The 25,536-nt window shown below is 38.5% G+C and overlaps 1 protein-coding gene across 5 annotated transcripts in view; it reads right to left on the bottom strand.

The window, feature by feature from the left end:
- Window positions 1–25,536, bottom strand: part of PIK3C2G (phosphatidylinositol-4-phosphate 3-kinase catalytic subunit type 2 gamma) — a 440,932-nt gene that overhangs the window by 282,797 nt on the left and 132,599 nt on the right. For 4 of the 5 annotated variants that reach the window (XM_070453682.1, XM_070453683.1, XM_070453685.1 and 1 more), the window contains 3 exons: window positions 20,655–20,783; window positions 11,098–11,212; window positions 1,566–1,696 (listed from right to left, as the gene is read on the bottom strand). In XM_070453682.1, coding sequence (XP_070309783.1) covers window positions 1,566–1,696; window positions 11,098–11,212; window positions 20,655–20,783 — 375 coding nt within the window. The remainder of the gene's footprint in view (window positions 1–1,565; window positions 1,697–11,097; window positions 11,213–20,654; window positions 20,784–25,536) is intronic. The other variant, XM_070453686.1, reaches the window with a different exon arrangement.

Genomic DNA, 25,536 nt, shown 5'->3' with positions numbered 1-25,536 from the left:
TTCAACACCTCAGTCTGAAAGGTCTCAAACTAATCCCTCCTCCAGAAAATGACTCTAACATGTGCCCAGTTCAGCAACTTCAAACCTTAGACTCCTCAATGAATTACCTTGATTGTTTGGTTTCTCATTTGGCTTCACCCCTATTTACTATTAATCATCAAGTCATGTCTTTTCAATTCACAGATATGTGCCAAATCCAGCCATTACTATCAATGTCCATAATGTCCACTGCCATTGCCCTCGTTCTAGTGACCATGACCTTCTTCCTAAAATATTACATCAGCTACTTTACTGTACTGCTTTCTTTCTCTTTTCAGTTCAGTTCAGTTGCTCAGTCGTGTCCGACTCTTTGTGACCCCATGAACCACAGCACACCAGGCCTCCCTGTCCATCACCAACTCCCGGAGTCCACCCAAACTCATGTCCACTGAGTTGGTGATGCCATCCAACCATCTCATCCTCTGTCGTCCCCTTCTCTTCCTGCCCTCAATCTTTCCCAGCATCAGGGTCTTTTCAAATGAGTCAGCTCTTCGCATCAGGTGGCCAAAGTATTGGAGTTTCAGCTTCAACATTAGTCCTTCCAATAAACACTCAGGACTGATCTCCTTTAGGATGGACTGGTTGGATCTCCTTGCAGTCCAAGGGACTCTCAAGAGTCTTTCCCAACATCACGGTTCTAAAGCATCAATTCTTTAGCGCTCAGCTTTCTTTATGGTCCAGCTCTCACATCCATACATGACCACTGGAAAAACCATAGCTTTGACTAGAGGACCTTTGTTGACAAAGTAAGATCTTCCTCTCTTACTTCCTCTCTAAACCATCCTTCAATTTATAGCCACTGGATCACTCAAAAAGATTATTCCAATCACATGACTACCCTGTTCAAAACCTTTAAATAATCTTTTATTCTTGGAATAAAATGTTTTATTATATATCTCACACACATGAACAGTTGCTTTCTTAGTTTTGTGCTTTTCCATGTGGTAATGAGAGCATCATAAGCTGTGGTTTAGAGATTACCAAATATTAAGTACAAACAGTAAGTACACAGAATTAGTAATCTCTTATAATTCTTCCTGGGATATCTCTTTCCCAGAGAATTGCTGTTTGACAAAATTTAAGTACTCCTTTAGTTACTAATTTAGTGGTATTAAAACATAAGCTATTTCTTTTCTTTTTTTAATGTTATTATAATTAAATTTTACATTTTCTGGTTTACCAAAACAATTTTCTATCTAACTGAAGAGCAATGGTTTATCACTGTTAAATGATGATCTGTATCTACCAGTCTCTGCTTTGTTGTTCTGAACTGAATGTTTTCCAATCTTTTTATTTTTCCTTGACCGAAAATTTTCTGAGTGTCACAGAAAAAAAAATCTTAAAAAAAAAACGCAATTACTAGCTGAGCTCCTAAGTATTAGTGGATCATCCAACGGATGTGATCGTAGGAAATGAGAAGAGTTATGTGGGAAGAAAGGTTCACTCTTAACAGATATGAGTGCTTCTAGAATGATTGCTGGTATGAAATGCAGGCAAAATTCCCTCCCAAGAACTGGGTCACTTACAGTATGGGAGTCTGTTTCTGTGACAGTCTGGCAATATGTTTTAAACATTCTTTTGGTGGTTCTTCAAGATCACTTCCATTCTCTTCAGAATCAAGTTTCATATACTCCCACTCAGTAGCTGGAAAATCAATCTGAAATAACAAAAAGATGGTTTGCCATGTATCAAATGTCGAAAAATGCATCATTAATTTAATGATCTCTATCTTAGATTTATAGAAAATAAAGCAAAAGGCAGGAAAATATCCTATGTTTCCTGTGATGTTTATTATTTAACAATAATTTTAGAAGAATCATTAGGGTTTGGACTTGGTGTTTAAATATACATGATATTTGGTAAATCCTCAATTATTTATATAAATGGTATATAAATTTGTAGTTTGTAACTTTATCTGAGAAAAAATAAGAACATAATATTTATTAACTTTTCATAAAGTTAAACACTATATTTTTATATAATGCTGAAATTATACCCTTTCTGTATTTCACTACTAATGTCTATTTTTAATTGATGAAAATTATAGTTTGTAATCACACTTTTTTCATGTAATCACTTGAGAAAATAAAAAGAGTAACTTTATGTTGGTCTCTACTATTTAAAATCTGTAAGTCTGTGAACCACTTTGTAGACATGATAGTGAACTCTTCTCTGGTAAAGATCTGTTTTGCAAGTATACAACCAAACAATATTCTTGCTGTGGCTCTATAGTTCAGTTTTGTAGACAAGGCTAGAATGCAGACCTTCTTTTTTCCTGGCTTAACATGCCTCCCACTAGACCACATTTAAGTGATAACCTGATTCTAGTAAATAACATTTGTCATTGTTGTTGTTTAGTTGCTCAGTCATATCTGATTCTTTCGTGACCCCATGAACTATATAGCCCACTAGGCTCCTCCGCTCATGGGATTTCCTGGCTAAGAATACTGGAGTATGTTGCTGTTTTCTTCTGCAGGGGATATTCCTGACCAGGGATCGAATCCACATCTCCGGCATTGGCAGGCAGTTTCTTTACCACTGAGCCACCAGGGAAGCCCAGTAAATAAAACAGTAGTTATAAAAAAATACAGTTTTCAAGTATGTAAATGAGATAAATATTTTAAAGCCCTATATAATGCTTAGGGGGTTTCCCTGGTGGCTCAAATGGTAAAAGAATTTGCCTGCAATGTGGGAGACTCAAGTTTGATCCCTGGGTCAGGAAGACCTCTTTGCCTGCAGAATTCCATGGACAGAGAAGCTTGGCAGAATACAGTCCATGGGGTCATAGAGTTGGACATGACTGAGTGGCTTTCACTTTTCATAGTACTCAAGAGTATCACTTTTTTTTTTCATTTTCATATCAGAAAATCTAAAGAATTTATTTTTCTCTGTTGATCTATGTTAGATTGTGATCTCGGAGAAAATGGAATAAAATTATATGGTAGACTGTGAGTTATGGTTTGAAATACAGTTTAATCTACTTGGGTTCTTATTTGAAAAGTCTTAGGAATTTTATTCTTTAATCTTTGAAACTTGTTGCAATATTTGTTTTTGGTATAATTTTTGTTACAATATATGATTCTTTAATCCAACACACCAAAGCAATATTATAGTAAATTTTGCCTCTTGACAGAAAGATTAATTTTGCCTTGGAAAGAAGTGCCTCCAGTATTAGTAGGTTACCCTTTACTCTTAATATATCCAGATATTTTAAGAATAGAAAACAAAAATACTAGAAATAGTATTTAATGAGCTAATTCAATTTTATGTTGGTCCTAAGTAAAGGGCAGGGTAGATGAGGAAACTAAAGATAGCGGATGAGAATACAGAAGTATCCTTATACAAAATCTACTAAAAATTCATTGATATATTTCAATTACAAAATTTTTTTCATTTCTGATACATGAATGAGGTCCTATACAAATTGCATATTTTCATATTTTATGAAGCTAAACAGTTACCGATTCTTCAGTTGCTAACAGAAAATAGGGCTTTCCTCAGTTGCCTCTTGTTCTAGTTTTTCACAAAAGATACCTTCCCAAAATATGTGTTAATGTACAACATTTTCCCTAGAATTCTTTTGAGTTCTATGCATTATGGAGGAAGAGAAAGGCAAACATTAACAATTAAAATAGGGTTGAATACATACAAAGCACCCCAAGCTATGCTTCAGGTTAATAATGGCAAACATGTGACTCTTCTTCTGTGATCATGATGCACCAAGCTTGGCCTTAGTCTTATTTTTTTTCTTTTCTTCAATAGAGTGTTGCAGGAGCTCTCTACTAATGTGTTCACTTAATGTGCCATGACACCTACTGCTCCATTCTTGCCTCAAAGAGTTAAGGATAGACTACTGACTTCAAACAAAACAAAGAAAAAAAAGAAAATTATGAGGCTCTTTCTTCCAGGGTACAGGAAAATATTCAGATCCAATCATCCACACTTATAATTCACACTTTCTTATACACTGAATATTGACCTCTTGTGTTCCATTTATCTGTTCTGCTTTTACCCTCTCCTTCATCCTTCTCCAATTACACTTGGCCATCATGTTTCCTACTATGGCTTCGTTTTGGAATTCCTTGAAGGAGCTGCTGTGAATGTTCCTAGTGTTCATGTTCACATAACTGTGCCAATAAGATGTTCATGGACTTGCTCAGGCCCCCCTGATTCTACCTCCTTGTTCAAAGAAATGAGCCTGGGCTGTAGGTGTAGTTTGGATATAAGGCATATACATATTGGACCATAAGTTCTATGTGGTTCAAGGGAAGGAATGATGTCTATCAACTAGATGGCAATTGCTGTGAGTCTGTGGAAAGAGTTGTAAAAGAGGAGCTGAAGAAAAAGGAACCTATGCTACACTAGGACAAAAATGTACTGTGTTCTAAGGATCATGTACCAATAATATTACTGTTGCCTCACCCTAACATCACTGATAATGAAGGATAAACAGGTAATGAAATGTTAGGTAAAGTAAAATACCTTGTATGAACGAGTAGGTAAGAACTATGGTTTAAGGAAGTTCTCAAGAAAGAAATACAATGTTGTAAATGTGTTGACAAAAATCTTCTTGGTTATTATGTGAACATACAGGTAGGGAACGCTAACACTTCTTAGAGTGAAAAGAGGGAAGGGGGTAAGAGGGAAGTTCATGGAAGAGGGTTCCAAGGATCCTAAAAGGTGAATAACAATGACAGAAACTAAGCCCAAGGGTGGATAACAGACAATTTAGGGAAGGTGGTAGACACATTGAAGGCAGTGAACAGAATTCATAAATGCACAAAAGGTAAAAGCAGGACAGTGCATGTCGGAGACCAAACTTTTGAAGCTGCTGGAGCTTGATGTCAGGGAGTGGCAAGGGAAACAATGGGAGGAGGCTGTGCTTTAGAACTTGCCTGTAATTCTCTAGTGCTGAGTTACTGAAGAGAATAAGAAGGAGAGCAGTGGGTTCAGATTTATGTTTTAGAAGGATCATGCTTGTGGATTTTGGATTAGAGAATAACAAAACTAAAGACAAGGGGGAAAAAGCTGAAATATTGTAACCTAGAAGGGCAATGTTGAACTAGGGCAGACACAGTGGGGACTTGTGAGGACAGATTTGAAGAACGTATGAAAGAAGAGTTGACAGGATCTACGGTGGACAGAATATGAGTATTGAGAGAGATGAGACAAGTGCAACAGCTAGCTGTATGTGAGTGCATGAACAGTCATAAATAATTCAGGGAGTGAAAGCAATTCTCAGAGGACAGTGAGCTCAATTTGGGATGTGTTGTTTTTGAAGCTGTCTACAGAATATCTCTTGATGAGGGTGAAAGAGGAGAGTAAAAAAGCTGCCTTGAAACTCAACATTAAAAAAACAAATGGCACCTGGTCCTATCACCTCATGGAAAATAGAAGGGGAAAAAGTAGAAGCAGTGACAGATTTTATTTTCTTGGGCTCCAAAATCACTGTGGACAGTGACTGTAGCCATGAAATTAAGACACTTGCTGGCTCCTTGGAAGGAAAGCTATGACCAACCTAGACAGTGTATTAAAAAGCAGGGACATCACTTTGCTGACAAAGGTCTATCTAGTCAAAGCTATCATTTTTCCATTAGTCATGTACGGATGTGAGAGTTGGACTATAAAGAAGGCTGAGTGCCAAAGAACTGATGCTTTTGAACTGTGGTGCGGGAGAAGACTCTTGAGAGTCCCTTGGACTGCAAGGAGATCCAATCAGTCCATCCTAAAGGAAATCAGTCCTGAATATTCTTTGGAAGGACTGACGCTGAAGCTGAAACACCAATACTTTGGCCATCTGATGCAAAGAACTGACTCACTGGAAAAGACCCTAATTCTAGGAAAGACTGAAGGCAGGAGGACAAGGGTGTGGCAGAGGGTGAGATAGTTAGATGGCATCACTGACTCAATGGGCATGAGTCTGAACAAACTCTGGGAGATAGAGAAGGACAGGGAAGCCTGGCATGCTGCAGTCCATGGGACCGCAAAGAGTCAGACATGACTGAGTGACTAACACTTTCTTTCCCTGTGGTGTAAAAGAGTGTGAACTAAAGATACGGACTTAGGCATGAACCTGCAAGATATTGTAAATCAAACCTTAGGAACAAATAAGCCCCAGCAATTCCATTGCTGGTGTATACAGCCCAGATAAATGAAAACATAGGTTCACACACAAACTTGTACATGAATGTTCAGAGCAGCTCTGTTCTTAATAGCCAAAAAGAAACAATGTAAATGTATATTAACTAATGAGTGGTGTATCTATATTGTGGGCGGGGCTTCCCTGATGGCTCAGCAGGTAAAGAATCTGCCTGCAATGCAGGAGACACAGGAGATGCTGGTTCAATCCCTGAGTCAAGCAGCAACTCACTCCACTATCCTTGCCTGGGAAATCCCATTGACAGAGAAGCCTGGCGGATTATAGTTCAAAGGGTAGTGAAGAGTCAGATGTGACTGAGCAATAAGCACATTTCTATATTGTAATACTATTTAGCAATAAAAAAAAAAGAATACTGATATGTGATGCAAAGTGGATGACTTTTGAAACATTATGCTAAATGAAAGAATCCAGCCACAACAAAACACATACTGTATGATTCCATTTACATGAAATGTACAGAATAGGTGAATCTATAGAGACAGAAAGTATATTAGTAGTTGCTAAGAGTTTGGGACTGGAAAGCAATAGCTAAAAGTTATGAGATTTCTTCATAACAATGAAAAAGCTCTAAAACTGGCATTGGTTGAGATTAGTTGTGCATATCTGTGAAAATACTAGAAAACATTGAATTGTATACTTTAAATGGGAGGATTGTATGGTATGCGACTTATATCTCAATAAAGCTTTAGAGAAATTCTCTCAAGGAGAATATACATACTGAGAATAGCAATGGACAGCAGACAGAACCCGTGGGAACTGTCAACAGTGGGAACAAGCAAAAGAAAAGGAGCGGGAGAAAAAAACAGAAAAAGAATAACCAAAGAGAGTGTGAAGAGAAACCTGAGGGCAAAATCAGCAAAGTCAGAGGAGAAGAGTGTTCTGGAGTAGGGAAGTTGCTGCTGAGTCACTAAGTCATGCTGGTCTCCTTTGTGACCCCATGGACTATAGCCTGCCAGGCTCCTCCGCCCATGGGGATTTTCCAAGCAAGAATACTGGAGTGGGTTGGCACTTCCTCCTCCAGACCCAGGGATGGAACCCACATCTCCTGCGTCTCCTGCATTGGCAGGCGAGTTGTTCACCACTGAACTCCTTTGGAAGCCCTGTAATAGGGAAGAGATAGAGCCAAAAACTGCACAGAGAGGACTAGAATGAAGAGGTATGAAAACCAGTACTGGGTTTGGCAACTAGAAATTAGGAGGTTATCTGACAGCAGTGTGGTGAGGACAAATAAACCAGAATATAGTGTATTTAGAATGAATGGGGGGGACTTCTCTGTCGCTCCAGTGGCTAAGACCTTGCCTTCCAATCAGGGAATGTGGGTTCAATCCCTGGTTGGGGAGCGAAGATCCAATCTACCTTGTGGACAAAAAAGCAAAACATGTAGCAAGCAATATCATAACAAATTCATTAAAGACTTTTAAAATGGTTCACATAAAAAAAAGAAAAACTTAGAAAAAATAGAATGTATAGGAAACTAAGTAGAGAAATATAAACTAGAACAAGAGCAACATTAATTAAAACAACTCTGTTCTTAGTGCTTAAATTATGAATCACTATACCAGATTGTCCTCATGCTAAGAGTTGACTCATTGGAAAAGACCCTGATGCTGGAAGGGGTTGGAGGCAGGAGGAGAAGGGGACGACAGAGGATGAGATGGCTGGATGGCATCACCGACTCGATGGGCATGAGTTTGGGTAAACTCCGGGAGTTGGTGATGGACATGGAGGCCTGGCGTGCTGCGATTCATGGAGTGGCAGAGTTGGACACGACTGAGCGACTGAACTGAACTGAACTGATACTATATTGTATACAGGAAGAGGGAAGAAGTTGAGGGAGACACACATTGATCAGATCATATAATAATTTGTCTGCATGTCTGAATTCATATCTGTGCATGCATGCTAAGTTGCTGCAATCATGTCTGACTCTGCAATCCTATGGACTGTAGCCCTCCAGGCTTCTCTGTCTGTGAGATTCTCCAGGCAAGAATACTGGAGTGGGTTGCCATGTCCTCCTCCAGGGAATCTTCCTGAGCCAGAGAATGAACCTGCGTCACTGACATCTCCTGCATTGGCAGGAGAAATCTTCACTACCAGTGCCACCTGGGAAGCTCCGAACTCAGATCTACTTCACTCTATTCACTGCTTCCAGTCTGCAGCATAGCGTAAAAAAAAGAAGGCTGACTGGAAGGAATTAAGTTCTGTAACATATTATAACCTGCATCATACCATAATTGTCATCTTTTAATAACAGAGACAATCAGCAAAGCACAGACCAGAAAGAAGTTGAACAGGCATAGTACAATCCTCTCACTGTATGGAGGTGGAAAGTGACTTGTTCAGAGTCATGATGTTTACTGTTAAAGAGCTAAGACTCGACTCCGGATCTCCTGACTCTGAGCCTGATGTCTTTCCCTGTGACTCACACTGACTCCTTAACACAAACACTAGTTGCAGAACTTGCTTCTAATTTCCTCACCATCTCATAATCCTTAGGTTGACAATTCCACTCTAAATTCAGCTCTGTGTAATTAGAATGAGACTAGTTATTAAGGCTTTTAACTTTATTACCTTAATACCTCTTACTTTATTTTGTATATTTCATCATCAATTGAAAAAATTCTGAGACGCTTCCATCTATGTCTATACCATGTGAAATTATTTTGTAAAAGTAGATAATTGAACATTTTTTCATACTGTTGGATGATTTCCATATCTTCTCTCTTTTTCTTGTAAGATAAATTATGTCATAGGGGCTTCCCAGATGGCTAAGAGGTCAAAAAAAAATATCCGCCTGCCAGTGCAGGAGACACAAGTTTGATCCCTGGGTCAGGAAGAACCCCTGGAGAAGAAACAGCAATCCACTCCAGTATTCTTGCTGGGAAATCCCATGAACAGAAGAGCCTGGCAGGCTACAGTCCATGGGGTCGCCAAGAGTTGACTTAGTGACTGAACACGGGCATGAGGTAATTCTGACCTGGCTGTAGGTCTCTACCTGGAATCTATGCTGCTGAATACTTGAAACTTCTTCAGCTTCCACTTCCAAGATCTGTGCTCCTAAAGCAGCTGATCCCCTCACTTGAGAGGAATCAAGGAAGGTCTCATCTGATAGTCTCCTTCATGTCTCCCACCCCATCTCAGCCATTAAAGACCCCGATAATCATAAATTTATATCCATAAAGCTCTGACAGTGGTCAGACTTGGAAGATTTTTGTTAAGCTCAGGTGGTTTAGATCTGGCAAGAAAAAGTCTGCATTCATCTTCTTAAAGAAAGGTAGTTGTCCTGTTACAAGGAAACATCTGCTAATCACTAAGTCATCATCTGTTGAGTGTCTAGGATGCTGTGCCAAGATCCAATCTAATCAACCACTTCTTTGGCATGTGTGTGGCTTTATTTTTTACAACATCTGGCTTTTATTTTTTTTATTTTATATGGAGGTATATAGCCAATTAACAATGTTGTGATAGCTTCAGATGGATAGCAAAGGCACTCAGCCATACATATACATGTATTCATTTTCCCCCAAACTCCCCTCTCATCCAGGTTGCCACATAACATTGAGCAGAGCTCCCTGCACTATACAGTAGGTCCTTGTTGGTTATCCATTTTAAGTATAGAAGTGTGTAGGCATCTATCCCAAACTTCCTAACTATCCCATCCCCCATTCCCCACTCCCAACCCCTGCAATCAGAAGTTCCTTCTCTAAATCCATGAGTGTCTCTTTTGTAACACTGTTTTTTTAATAACCCCATCCACGGATTAGAAGTGGATCTTCAGCTACTGTCTAGAGGTGGAAGTTCCTTCATCTTGCAAAGTGAAAGCCACGCTTTCTTATTAGTGCTGCTTTTCTTTTCCATTTTTAACAGCTTGCTTTCCATGTTGCTAAACTTTGTTCCTCACATCCTTTACTCCAAACCTGGAAATTCTACGAACCTAGAGATTCTACTCATTTCCTCCAGCATAGTGATTCTCACTTGAGGGCAATTTTATTCCTAGAGACCATTTGACAGTATTTGGAGACATTTTTGGTTATCAGAACTGGGAAGATACTACTGATATTCAGTGGGTAAAACTGAGTTAAATATTAACTCAAAACACTGTTAAATATCCTACAGGGCACAGGGCACCCCCCACAACAAAGACTCATCCCATCCAACATGTCAATAGTGAGAGGCTGAAAAATCCTGTACTATGCAGCACAGCCCGGTTTTTCTCACATAGATGGAGAGTCCGTATTCCCTGCATTCGCATGTATGGGAGCGGTTGGGCTTCAGGTATCTGATGAAACTGATCACTTAATAGCATGAAAAAAGTGAGGAAAATGGAAAAAAAAAAAAAATCCTCTGAGCAGAAAGGATGAAAGCCCAAAATCAGTAATTACCTTTCATTCATGATTACAAATCACAGAAAGAAGAGAGCCTTTAAGGAAAAAGGAAGGATTTGGTTTGCTGTTTCTCCCCCTACTATTCAGCTTAATGGCTAGTCATTTAGAAAACATATAACAAAAGAGATTTTAAGGCAATATGACATAATGAAGAGGTAGGTGTGAATAAGGTACCAAGTTAATAATATATACTAATGACTGTTTTTAGACAATGGAAAGAAAAATGAATATGTATAATGAGTAGACTCATGGCAACAGTCCATTCCTTTCCTTCCTGATTGTGCTGGATGGAGAATGGCTTGAAATTACTATTATATAAACTGGGAGAAAAGTGCTTTGAGAACACGGAATGCAAAATAAAAGCAATTGAGGTTTTACAGATCCCAGCAGGCTGGAGAAAGAGAAGACTATTAAAATGTGTGATCCTGGAAGAATATTGTTTCTGTAATTGACAACAAGCTATTTATCAAGTAATCCTTGCTGTGTGCTTTAATCTCATCGCCTGACACTTACCTGCAGGGTCACTGGGGACGGCTGACTTACATCCCACACTCCTGGAGCAATCATTTCCATGGGAGGCTCACTTTGTAATGTCATGCTGAATAGCACAGACCCGAGAATGGATCTGCTGCAAAAGACAACACGTATGGACAGACAGAAGTCATGTCAAGACGGAAGCTTATAAATTAAAAAATATATGTAAACACAATTAGCTTCAGTAGCTTTACTCAGTAGTTAAAAGAGAAATAGGATATTCCACAAGTCTAGATACTGAGGAATGGTTCGTTTTTAATAATACCACATGCATGGCTATGTCTGTAGATGCCTACATTTATTTTCCACAAGAGAAAACTGTTTCCACAATGGTTTCTAACAGGTAGCATTTACTCTTAATTTCCAACAATGCTGATTACAAGATGGGACTAAGAATCTCAAGTTTATATTCTTGGAGTTATGACTGCCTTAAATCAATAAAGATGTTAATAACTTTTAAGAATATTTTTTTGCTTCATAGGGTGACTAAATTCCCTGGGAATCTTTAAAGATATGAGCTCTAAATTTATAGAAAGAAAAGATTTAAATTAGCATATGATTTGCAGATCAAAGTAGTTGTGGGACTTCATGGAGGAAGTGGTTCTTTATACATAAATAGAAAGATTATTCATATTCTGAATATTTAAACCTATGTTGTAAATTACCATAGTAAATGAGAGTGAATACAGGAAAGACTTTAGACAGGAAGAATTCATGGATAGTTTTAACAGCTTCAATAACATCCAAATTCACAGAGGCTTATAGGAATTAAAAAACAAGCTATACCTGGCTTGTATATATGAATATGATTATTGGCTAAAATGTTCTACTGATCACTGGGAACAGTCTTTGATTAACATACCAAATTAAAACTGTAGAACTTAAAGTCAACAAGATTAAAGTTTATACAGAATTTTAATTCATTAAGCAAGTCTTTGGAAAATAACATAGAATTCTACCTTGCCATTTAATGGACAAATATGCAAAGTAAGAGGAAAAAAATCCAAATAAAGTTTTCTAAACCCTTAGCTTCTTGAGGCTTGGCTTCTTTAGCTTTCATATTAAAAGATACTATTAGAAAGTATACAGGGGAGTATAATTTTAATCACTACTATGCAGATATTTTTATATAACCCAAGAATATTCTTTTAGAAGGATGAATTTTGAGTCATTTTTATCCCTTTCTTCTATCCTCACCTCACAAAACTTGAGTTTTGTTTTTTTGTTTGTTTGTTTTTTGGTATAACAATACCAGGGACCAGTATTAGCCAATACTAGCATTAGCAAAAGTAGTGTCAAAGCGTTAGCTGCTCAGTCGCATCTGACTCTATGTCACCCCATGGACTGTAGCCCACCAGGCTCCTCTGTCCATGGAGTTTTCCAGGCATGGATAGCCATTCCTTTCCCCAGGGGATCTTCTTAACACAAAGATGGAACCTGGGTCTCCAGAATTGCAGGCAGATTCTTTACTGTCTGAGTGACCAGGGAAGCCTACAGTATACTAACAAGCTAAAAGTTAACTCAATGGAGATAAAGATTAGAAAATTATTACTGTGGTTTTCTCTTTTACCTTTCAGAGTATATAACCTTGCCCTAGATGGTCTGAAGCATCCATCTTCTTGGGAAAACTTTTGGATTAGTTTCAGCCAGATTGCAGGAGAAGAGTGCTATAACTGAGCTTGGAGGGCTCAGATGTTAATGTCCTCCACAGAATTTACAGAAAATACGCCTATCCATGGTAGAGTAAACAGGAGTGTCGGAAGGTGGATGTGGCATACTGGAAGGAGAATGTGGCAAAAGAAAAAGCTACCACTTCTGGCAATTTGAGTTGGTGGGAAGCAGAAGACAGAGAAAGAGGGGACAGTGTGATCATGGTATCCCAAGTTCCCCTCTTCTGCCCATAGGAAGGCAGATGGGGAGGAGTGTTAAGTACGTGAGCACAGCCTAATGCTGAAGGCAGAAGGGGCTCCATTTTATGCTCTGCACTTCAGATCTGAGAAGAAAATCATTTCTTGAGCTGATCCTGTACAGACTTGAAGAGTGACCTTCAACATGGGGCCACATAATACACAGGCCAAAGGAACTCATGTTCAGCTTTATTGGGTTTTTGGTTTCTTTACAGAAGAGATGGAATCTAGACAGAGCTGAAGATGCCTGTGTGGGAACGTTTCCATAAAGGGAGTCAGGTGGTGGGGATAAAGGGCCTCTACAATAAGGGCATCTGGTTAGACCATCTGAGCTGAGGTCAGCTCGGAGTCCTGTGTGGGTCTATGGTGCCTGCCAGAGCCCCGGACACCCTGGAAGTGTCAGTTAGCCCTAGAAAAGTTGGGAGGGTGCCAATCACAGGCTACAATAGATGGAACAAACAACCACCGGCTTAAAAATGCCTTTGATTTGGATATCGTATGTCACTGGGCCAAATAATCTGTTTCTTTTCTGATCCTTTGTATCCAGATTTCCCAGGTGGCGCAGTGGTAAAGAATCCACCTGTCAAAGCAGGAGATGCGGGTTCTATCCCTGGGTCGGGAAGATCCCCTGGAGAAAGAACTGGCAACCCACTTCAGTATTCTTGCCTGGAGAATCCCACAGACAGAGGAGCCTGGTGAATCCAACAGACAGAGGAGCCTGGGAGACTACAGTCTTTGGGATAGCAAAAGTTAGACACAACTCAGCAACCAAACAACAACTGTCCTCAAAGACTTAGGGTGTCAGAAAGCTGAGTGATTGAGCATTTTATCCAAAGGAGGCTGCAAAATTCCAAAAAGACCTATTTAGATGATCAAATTGGCTAATTTTTTAGTAATCAATGGAAAGTTTGTCCTCCTCCTTATACAGGGTGGGAGCTCATGAGGAAAAATGTGATATATTAATTGCACTTTTTCTTCACATCTAAGTTGTGTAGTGAGCTATATTTATGGCCCTACTATATTTAGACATCTTGGCCATATTTCACTCTGAAAATCTGAGTGATCTAAGCTGATTCCCACAAATAATGAAGAGACTCAAGAATAACTGTGAGTTATCTGTCATTTGTCTCCTCAGATGGAGTCTGGATCAATAGTCACCCTGGCCTTAACCCTGAGTTGTATGGGCACAGTGAAGTCAGAACACTTGATTCAAGTATACGTATGAAAGGATGTATCAAGAGATAGGACATAGAGAGAATGAACTTCTAGTTGTCCAGTTAAGGTTAATACGATACATACTTTAAGACAATTCTGGGGGAAAGGGTGTTTGGTACCATTCTTTGGGTTCTCTGTGGGCAGGAAAGTACCTAATTTATACTCTGACAAGGGGCCTTTTTCAATACTGTAGGCATGACTGAAAGACTACATTTCCATAGACTTCTGTGACTAGAAAATATGAGCATGAGGAAGATGATCAGTGGAATCAAGGGATTTAAAGAATGCATCTTAGTGTTGGTGGTCTCAGAAAAAAAGGATGAAAATGGAAAATTTTAATATCCAAGTTGGTGGGATTCACCAGTAGGTTTTACATTACAATGCCATGCAAAGGTTTATGAAGTCAGTTAAAATTAAGCAAACAAAACAAAAACATGATGAAAGCAAAACATACCAGAAACAGTTTCATAATCGTGGAAAGAGCACCAGATTTATACCAGGACATCTGTATCCTGTCTTCATTAGCAAGCCTTAATTTGCTTAATTTCTTCGAGCTTCTGACACAAAATCAGTAATTTGTGAGTTTTCTATCTGTCTTCATGTGGCCTTGTGTTTGGGGGAGTAGATTTTAGAAAGGTGATGTTGTGCTGTGCTGTTCTTAGTCACTCAGTCATGTCTGAGTGGCTTTGGGACCCCATGGTCTATAACCCACCAGGCTCCTCTGTCCATGGGGATTCTCCAGGCAAGAATACTGGAGTGAGTTGCCATGCCCTCCTCTAGGGGATTTTCCCAACTCAGGGATTGAACTCAGGTCTCCCGCATTGCAGGGGGATTCTTTACCATCTGAGCCGCCAGGGAAGCAGAAAGGTACCGAGGCAATGGCAAATTGTTGCTCAGTTGTTAAGTCATGTCTGGCTCTTTGCTACCCTATGCACTGTAGCCTGCCAGGTTCCTCTATCCATAGGATTTCCCAGACAAGAGTACTGGAGTGGGTTGCCATTTCCTCCTCCAGGGGATCTTCTTGAACCAGGGATTGAATCCATGTCTCCTGCATTGGCAGGTGGATTCTTTACCACTGAGCCACCAGGGAAGCCCTGGCAAAGAGATAGGAATCTAGAATTTCAAATGCCACCCTGCCCACTCCACCAACATGTATATGGACTGTTCATTGATCTTATATGTGGAGATTTTGAATAAGATGTCATTAGCAAAGGACTATGCAGATAAATAACATTTCTATCCTTAGTTTAGTCCAGTTCAGTCACTCAGTTGTTTCTGATTCTGTGACCCCAAGCATTGCAGCATGCCAGGCTTCCCTATCCATCACCAACTTCTGGAGCTTACTCAAACTCATGTCCATCAAGTTGGTGATGCCATCCAACCATCTTGTCCTCTGTTGTCCCCTTCTCCTCCCACCTTCAACCGTTCCCAGCATCAGGGTCTTTTCGATTACTTAGTTCTTCGCATCAGGTGGCCAAAGTATGGGCGTTTCAGCTTCAGCATCAGTCCTTCCAATGCATATTCAGGACTGAATTCCTTTAGGATGGACTGGTTGGATCTCCTTGAAGTCCAAGGGATTCTCAAGAGTCTTCTCCAATATCACAGTTCGAAAGGATCAGTTATTCGGTGCTCAGCTTTCTTTATAGTCCAACTCTCACATCCATAGGTGACTACTGGAAAAACCATAGATTGGACTAGATAGACCTTTGTTGGCAAAGGAATGTCTTTGCTTTGTAATATGCTACCTAGGTTTGTCATAGCTTTCTTTCCAGGGAACAAGCATCTTTTAATTTCATGGCTGCAGTCACTATCTGCTGTGATTTTGGAGCCCGAAAACTAAAGTCTCACTGTTTCCATTGTTTTCCCATCTACTTGCCATGAAGTGATGGGACCAGATTCCATGATCTAAGTTTTCTGAATGTTGAGTTTTAAGTAAACTTTTTCACTCTCCTCTTTCACCTTCGTCAAGAAGCTCTTTAGTTCTTCTTCACTTTCTGCCATAAGGGTGGTGTCATCTGCATATATGAGAATATTGATATTTCTCCCTGAAATTTTGATTCCAGCTTCTGCTTCATCCAGCCCAGCTTTTCTCATGATGTACTATGAATATATGTTAAATAAGCAGGGAGACAATATACAGCCTTAGCGTACTCCTTTCCCTATTTAAATCCAGTCTGTTGTTCCATGACCAGTTCTAACTGTTGCTTATTGACCTGCATTCAGATTTCTCAGGAGGCAGGTAAGGTGGTCTGGTATTCCCATCTCTTGAAGAACTTTCCAGAGTTTGTTGTGATCCACAGAGTCAAAGACTTTGGCGTAGTCAATAAAGTAGAAGTAGATGTTTTTCTGGAACTTTCTTGCTTTTTGAATGATCCAATGGATGTTGGCAATTTGATCTCTGGTTCCTCTGCCTTTTCTAAATCCAGCTTGAACATCTGGAAGTTCTCGGTTCATGTACTGTTGAAGCCTGGCTTGGAGAATTTTAAGCATTACTTTGCTAGTGTGTGAGATGAGTGCAATTGTGTGGTAGTTTGAGCATTCTTTGGCATTGCCTTTTTTTGGTATTAGAATGAAAACTGATCTTTTCCAGTCTTGTGGCCACTGCTGAGTTTTCCAAATTTGCCTGTATATTGAGTGCAGCACTTCCACAGCATCATCTTTTAGGATTTGAAATAGTTCAACTGGAATTCCACCACCTCCACCAGCTTTGTTCATAGTGATGCTTCCTAAGGCCCACTTGATTCGCATTCCAGGATGTCTAGCTCTAGGTGAGTGATCACACCATCGTGGGTATCTGGGTCATGAAGGTCTTTTTTATACAGTTCTTCTGTGTATTGTCACCACCTCTTTTTAGTATCTTCTGCTTCCGTTAGGTCCACATCATTTCTGCTCCTTTACCTGTTAAGGCCATACCATTTCTATACTTAAGGGTCCTTTAAATTTCAATATTGTACAAATTCCTATGCCTGGATAAACCAAATGAAAATCTGTAGCACCAGGAGAATAGATGGGCTAGTTGGCCCTCTCTGGCCCCCTGTTTCCTCAGACAATTAAAAAGCATGTTTAGAATAAATTAATTACTCTCATTTTTAAGTACAGGATTCTATGCATCCATGGTTTGGCATTCTGGAGCCAGCACTTTCAGAAGATCTGATCTTATAAAACTCTTTGAGACTCTGACTCTCATAGATCTAACAGGTTTCATGGCCAGGAAGAGAGACAAGATCCCCTCCTGTGCTGGTGAGGTTTCCACAGCTCATTCATGAAGTAGGGCGTGGCATCTAAGGGCAGGAAGGGAGGCAGCTTGAAGTAGGAAGATGTTTGGACAGAAGTCAACCCTCCATTCTGGGTTCTCATTCTATTCCTAAATAGCCCAGTGACCTCTAGCCAGTCCCTTAACCTTCTTTCATGATAAAGATCTTCATGTATAAATAAGATATTTGAATTGAGCTCTGAGAGTCTTTATCCTACAGGGTGGAAGAATGAGAAGGCATTTTTATCTACAACTTGTTTTTATTATTTGATTTTAAGGGTATATCTGAAATGACAATACATTTCAGGGGTCAGGGTTGGCTCCTGAGTCTCAGGAATAAAATTGTATTATGATTTACTTAGGCTTCTTTTTAAATTCTACAAAAGAGATTCTCATTTTCTTGCATTTTAACTCATCTCAGGAACTCTGGAACTACTGATGCCTGGGCTTCTTCACAGACCAATTAAATTAAAAATCTTTGGGAGAACTTGGGTTTTGGGTTAGTTTTAAATCTCCCCAGGAGATTCTATTGTTCAGTCAGGGTTGAGCATCTCTGCATTGAAGGAGTTTACTGCAGTTTAGAAATGCTAAGTAAGGACCACACTATTTGTTTTGAATTTAAGTAGGGAAGGTAGCTCATAGACATGACTAAGGTGAGAATAACCCTGTCTTACTGCAGTGGAGGCATTGTGAATACAGATGTGGTATAAGCCCTGTCTGCAAAGGAGAGGATTATAAAACTTTTGTGGGCAACATTTTACCTTTGTTCTTGACACATGTCTTTTTAAAAGAATTGAAAGTGAGTTTGTGTGGTTGAAAATGTTGAACTTCATTTTTATTTGTGCACACTCTTGATGCAGCCATAACCAGTACATGTGAGTTTAATCTTGGTTGGTTCTTCTGAAACCCACCTCTGGAAACCACAAAGAGACAGAAAGCCCTTAAGTCCGCATATTTTCAAGTCGTGTGTATCTTGGAAAAAATAAAGACATAAATGTTCATTACAGCTCCACACGACTAGGTATGAGCAATTTGAACTGAAATAAATGACAGAACTGATATCAAATGTTTATGGGCAGGGGTCATCCCGTGAAAGGAAATGAAATTAAGTGACTTATTTGATGTGATCTTGGAAAACCTGCATTACATAAATTGGGTTAGAATCTCCGTAACTCAAAGCAATGAACACAATGGGAGTTATTACATCTCCCCAACTGGCCACGTGATGGATTTCTGATGTCTTAAAAAGATCTAAATTTCTTTACGTTGTTTAGCGCAGGAGAGAGCAGATTTTCTGATTTTCATAAGAAATGATATTTTGGAAACACTTCCACAAATGCGTACTGACATCCTCGTTGAAGTAAGTTGTGTTTCTGTGATGTCTCAGCATCCACAATTTTGCCATTTTTCCTTAGGAAAAGCACTTAATATCAGTCCTAGATGGCATTCCTTTAAAGATACCCATTGTCTCTAATCACTTGCCTCTAAAATGCCTACCAAAGGTTAAGTGACAGATGACAAAACAACATGGAGGCAGCATTTTACTGTCACAATAAGCATGTAGAAAAAAGCCTTGAAGATTAGTTTGAAAGACAAAAAACATTCCAGATCTTTAATATGTTTAACAAGTTTTTGATTACCTGCTATGTACAAAATAGTGTGTTAGAGGTAATAAAATGGATTTTTTTTTTCAGTGAATAGCTACAAATGTATTCTACAAACATTTTAGATCTTACAAATACTGCAGATGAAACTTTAAAGAAACTCACTCAGGAGAAGGAAAGGCACCTGTGCAGCTGCTCCCAGTGAGAAAGTAATGAAAGTTCTTAGCCCACAAATCAGATTTTTGAAATATCTGCTAACAGCAGTTGGTATTCCTGTTAGGGTTGAACTGTTTCTGATAGACTTTTGAGATCTTATTTCATTCTAAATCTCCTATAGAGATTGATTTTCTTCCAATTCAGTTTAATAAACAAACCTGTACTGATTGCCTATTTATAAGAGGTACCATATTAGATGACAGAGATTACAAAGAAAATACATTCCCTGTGCTCACACATGTGGAAACTGGCTATAACATGAAAATAAATAAAAGAGCAACAAATATACACACACAAACATGCACACCATGTCATAATTAATCCAATAGAAATTATCTTTAAAATGTATTACAGAGGACTTTCCTATAGACCCAGTGGTTAAGACTTGTGCTTATACTGGAAGGGGCACGAGTTCAATCCCTGGTTGGGGAACTAAGATCCCACATGCCACAAGGTGTGGTCAAAAGCAAAACATACAAGCAAACAAAACCAAAATACATATCACAGTTGCTTTGATGACATTTTATTTATACTGACTAAAAGTGGGAACTAAAACCTGATGAAGAATTTTGTTAACATTTTTATATTACCAAATCTTTCTAAAAGAGCAGAGGCAGAAATACTCTTTATAATAAGATTAAAAAAACAACACAGGTTCTAATTCTTCAAAAGTCCCCCCCCTTTTTTTTAAACAGTTTGATTCTAAAGCAAGTTTTGTCAAGGGAGAATAACTAAGATGTTTTAAAATATTTTTCTTTAATGACACAGAAAATCACATTACTGACTTTCTCAAATATTCTAAGTATTAATAATTCCAAATCCTTATGGTTAAATTGACAGCTACTTTTTCAGTGGCAACTAGTTCTCACAGAACTAATACTTGGCTTACTTTTCTGAAAAATATCATCTTAAAGTTGACATGTATTTTTTCTTGGCAATAAAAGGTCAGTAAACCAATTACATTGAATAATTTTACTTCAGCCAGAATTTCATGACTTACATTGTTGCTAAATGACAGTACTGATCTAAATCATTTTGTATTAGTAATTCCAGAGAAACTGGCTGGTCAGAGAAGGAAAAGAAATTGAGATTGGTCATGCCGATACCTTTTCATGGTAAATGACCCAGTTGACAAGCTGAGCATGAAGCTTGTTTCTAAAGCCATTTCTACATTTTGCTTTTTAGTCCTGCTTTCAACAGTCATGATTTATATTGAGGTAGCTCAATTTTAGAATAAAATGTCTTCTTGATTTTCTCATTATGCCATATACTGAACATTATCTAGGTCCAAGGAGGTTTTATTGAGATGGAAGTTTTGTTAATCACAAATGATATACTTACTGTTTTGGAAACAGTGGAAAACAAGTCCAGGCCAATAAATCTGCATTGGTTGCATAGGTAATCCCAAACAATTTTATAGTGAGCATGGATTCCCTTGGAAGTGATTTTATTTCAAGAGGAAAATTGATCCTTAAAATAAAAGAAAAAATTAGGTTGGGCTTTCCTGGTAGCTCAGATGGTGAAAAAAAAAAAAAAAAATTGCCTGCAATGCAGGAGACCCTGGTTTGATTCCTGGGTCAGGAATATTCTCTGGAGAAGGAATGGCAAACCACCCAGTATTCTTGTCTAGAGAACTCCATGGACAGACCATGGGGTCACAAAGGGTCAGACACCACTAAGTGTGTTAAGCACTGTTACCCTTGATCTCATTAATACTCCCAACAACTCTAGGACACGAGGACCCAATTTAAATGATGTTTTCATAAAGTTTTCCTTCTAATACAGTGCTGTGTAACACAAGTATTTCAACTATTTGAATTGAGACATTCTCTTAAGTTTTAATGTTTTATCTTATAAATGCAGAAATATAGCAGAAGTACTAGAGTAATGAGATTGATTATGGTGATTGCTATGATTTTGACACATAAGCTTATTTTTTGAAAATACAAAAACTTCAGCATCAAGAAAGTATGATTAACATTGTCTTAGGGAATGGGGGGAGGGCAGGAAATAACTCATAATGGGTCTTAAAGAGTAGGTTGGCTACAACCAGGTGAATAGTTGGAAAAGAATATTCCAAAAAAGAAAAAAGTGCACAGACAAAGGCATATACACATGGAGCTGAGGAATGGTCAGTGGTGCATTGTAGCTAGAACAAGAAACATAGTCAAGTTGGTCTTAACCTGAAAGTTATGAAGGATACAATTAGAAAGATAGGTGGTTGCCAGAATATTTAAGAACTCTGTATGCCAGGCAAAGGAATTTGTTATTTTTTTCCTAATGGCAAAAGGAAACGTTTAAATGAGAGAGCTAAAAGCATAGAGAGTTGTTTATAATTTTAAATGTGAACTATTCTGGGTGATGATGAGATTCCAGGAAATTGGGGGCTGATTGCTGAGATGTAATAGACAGTACAATTCCTGGATATGTCAAGGTGAAGAGCATCAAACTCAGACCCTGGATGGATTGTAGATATGGGTAAAAAAAGTGGCTAAGAATAAGCATAAGGTTTTTAAAGGTGGAAAAAATTTGAATTTGGGCATCGAATCCATTAATATATATATGAGATTGCCTAGAAAATATAAAGATACTTTAAGACTGGGAGGAATATACCTGGGTGGTCGAAGCATCTAAGAAGAAAGAGCTTTTGACAGGAAATTGAGAGATCTGAGGTTCCTAATGGTGGACAGGAAGAAGGGTATCTTTCTTTCCTTTCAGGAGTCATCTTGGCTACATAGAAATGATACAAGAATCTCAAGAAAAATACAGTGTTTAGGAGAAATAGATTTATGGGTGGCTAGGAAGCATGTGTGGAGAAGGAAACAGCTACCCACTCCATTATTCTTGCCTGGAGAATCCCATGGACAGAGGTCGCAAAGAGTTGGACACGACTGAACGACTTTCACTCACTCACTCAGGAAGCATGTGAGAGTTGGACTATGAAAAAGGCTGAATGCTGAAAAATGGATGCTTTCAAATCATGGTGCTGGAGAAGACTCTTAAGAGTCTCTTGGATAGCAAGGGGATCAAACCAGTCAATCCCAAAGGAAATCAAGCCTGACTACTCACTGGAAGGACTGTTGCTGAAGCTGAGGTCCCAAAACTTTGGCCACCTGATGTGAAGAGCTGACTCACTGGAAAAGACCCTGATGCTGGGAAAGACTGAAGGCAAAGGGGGAAGAAGGTGGCTGATGATGAGAGGGTTGGATAGCATCACTGACTCAATGGACATGAATTTGAGCAAGCTCCAGGAGCCTGGGAAATCCTCTGGACAGAGAGCTTGGTGTGCTGCAGTCCATGGGGTTGCAAGAGTCAGACACAACTTAGCGACTGAATCACCACCGGGAGATAGTAGAGGACAGAGGAGCTTGGTGTGCTGCAGTCCATGGGGTTGCAAAGAGGTGGACACAACTTGGCGACTACACAACAACAACAGGCAGCATTCAGCCTGAGGAATAAGGAGCAGTTAATTCAGACCAGTGACCATAACTGCTTCTGAGGAAATACACATCTTTCCCCTCAACATGCTATTCTCTGAGATGGAGAGGTCCAGGTCCGGGTGTAAAAAAACCATCAAACAAGACAGAAGAGCTATTTTAGAGGTAAAAGTGGATAACTAATAATTGGCTGACAGCATATTAGTGGAATAGGACAATGACGAATTGAAGATGAATTTTAATTAATAGAAAACACAGATAAGGAATTTGGGATAGGTGATTTATATGTGGCTTATGGCATACTGTCATTGAGTTAATAACAACTCAGAGACATCAATATGTAAACTGTGTGTGGAGATTAATCAAAGGTTTTGATTCAAATGTTGGCCCTCTGACTACACAGATGTTCTTCTTTGAGTGATAAATTTAACCTTTTTAAGCCTTGTTTATCTATAAAGGGGAAAAAATATTACATAACACAATATGTGATAAATGGTAGATTGTATATAAGCAGTATATTCCTTATTCCATCAACAATGTAATAACTTATATTAGCCACTGTAAAACAGATGAAATATAATTCTAGTTAAAAGTAAGGGAGGGGACATACATATACTTATGGCTGACTCATGTTGATATATGGCAGAAACCAACAAAATATTATAAAGTAATTATCCTCCAATAAACAAAGTTTTTAAAAAAGGAAGGAGAGAAAACAAAGCAAAGGCTAAAGAAAATTTATTTTTCATTATTAGCAGAAATTTAGACTATTGAAAATTAAATTATCACACATTTAGTTATCTAAAACTTGTTCTTATCTTTCATATTATTTCACAGTTATAATATTTATTCAATGTAATGTGGACATATTTCTTAGCTTAAAAAGAAGCTTTGAAACTCAACATAAAATGTTGATGATTTTGTGAAATGCAGAATTTTCTTGAAGTTTCTTGAATATTCTCTTTTACCTGTAATTGACTTTCTATTTAGTTTTCATAATTTTGTGTTAGGATGGAAGCTATAATTTCACTTTCTCACATAATCTGGAATGTTCTTTTTCCCATTGAGTCTCTCTTCTTCATGTGTAACTTCACTTATTAGTGAGCTTTTCAAATCAAGAATGACAAAACATTCGATAAGTTACAGTGGATAGTTACTGCCTATCTCCATTTTGTCATTTTTATTAATAAAAATAAATTCTTCCAGAGTAAGAATACATACTTTATAGTTATTTATTCATTTTCTTGAATACATATGGATTTTTAAGCCAGAATAATCTCATAGTCACTGAGAAATCTTTTTTATTAACTTCTACACAGCTATTGAAAAATCAAAGGAATGAACTTTACACAAAAAAGGAAGAAAAATACTTTGAGATAATTCAATAAGTGAAGTAAGATTGCTTCTCTATATCTACAAACTTCAAATTTTAACCATATGCTTGCCTTACTCTACTATTTAAAAATGACTAAAAACTAAAATTTTTCTTAAACATTCTTTACTTCTATATAAGACAGTTTTTCTAAAATCAGAATAACTTTTTGATAGTGAAATTGGGAGATTTAAAAAGTCACACTGTATAGAATTCCCCTATTAATACTGATATAAAATAATGGACCATTGTAAGGACTTTGACTTTTGTCTGAGTGAAAGAGGGAGCCATTTCAGGATCATAAAACAGCACAGTGATGTAGCCTGACTTACATTTTAAAAAAGAGGTTACTTGAGCTGTTGTATGAGAAGGACTATAAAGGCGGAAGAGAAGTAAGGTGACTATCACAAGGCAGTTGTAGGAATACAGGGGAGATATGATGGTGGCCTATACAAATGAAAGTGACAAGAAATAACACTCTGGAAATATTCTGAGGACAGAGCCAGTAGGATATCTGAGAAATGGGTCTGAGAGAAGGAAATTCAGGCTAAGGATCTGATCTAAACAACCAAAACTGGAAATGATCATGCAGGGTGGCCATCCATAGGTAGGACAAATTTGGAGTGTAAGATCAAGAGCTTAGTTTTAGACATATTGAGTGAATAAGTACGGAGTTTGTGACTGATGCCTGGGTTGGCGATATAAATTTGGGAGTTGCTGGCATACAGATGGATTTAATGCTATGTGACTATAAGAGAAAACTAAGGTTATAAATATAGCTACAACAGAGGAAGCTTAAGCGCCGGGAGCCAGCACATGGGATCCCACCCATGACAAGGTCATGAGAAGAAGACCTGACAAGCAAGGCAGATCAGGACTTCAGGGATTTCGAAAAGCTGCCCTGGCACTCACCTTAAAGATGATCTCTGTCTTTCTGATGCTTGCTGTATTAGACTACTCCTTAATTTCTGTGACACAGGAAGAAGGCCTTCCCTGATCTATCTCCAAACAGAATCAACTTAGAACTTTAATCAATATGTCCCCCGGACGGCGGTATCCTATAAGATTATCCAGGATGAAAAAGAGTGTTTCAATTTAGACCCCTTTGCTGGCATTCTAGCCTGCTTGGCAAATGTGTACTAATGCACATGTCTGCTCACAACACTTTAATCATGAACAGCATAAAGAACCTGATCACACAAAAGGCCCTAATAGGCACAGAGCCCTTTGGGGGGTGAGGAAGCCCTATTAGAGAACACAAAAATTTATTCTTAAAGTGGTTATAGTTAAAGATTCAGAAAAATAAGAGTTTAGAATTGTTCATTTTAACCAGGAATGCTAAACAGGGGCTGCCTCACGGGAGCTGCAGAGTCTTTGTGTGGTAAACCTTTTAGATAAATTTAATTGATAACTT

This window comes from Odocoileus virginianus, chromosome 23 (genome assembly GCF_023699985.2).
Source record: "Odocoileus virginianus isolate 20LAN1187 ecotype Illinois chromosome 23, Ovbor_1.2, whole genome shotgun sequence".
NCBI lineage: Eukaryota > Metazoa > Chordata > Mammalia > Artiodactyla > Cervidae > Odocoileus > Odocoileus virginianus.
The sequence above is the reverse complement of the archived record's forward strand: the minus strand, read 5'-3'. Positions and strand labels throughout refer to the sequence as shown.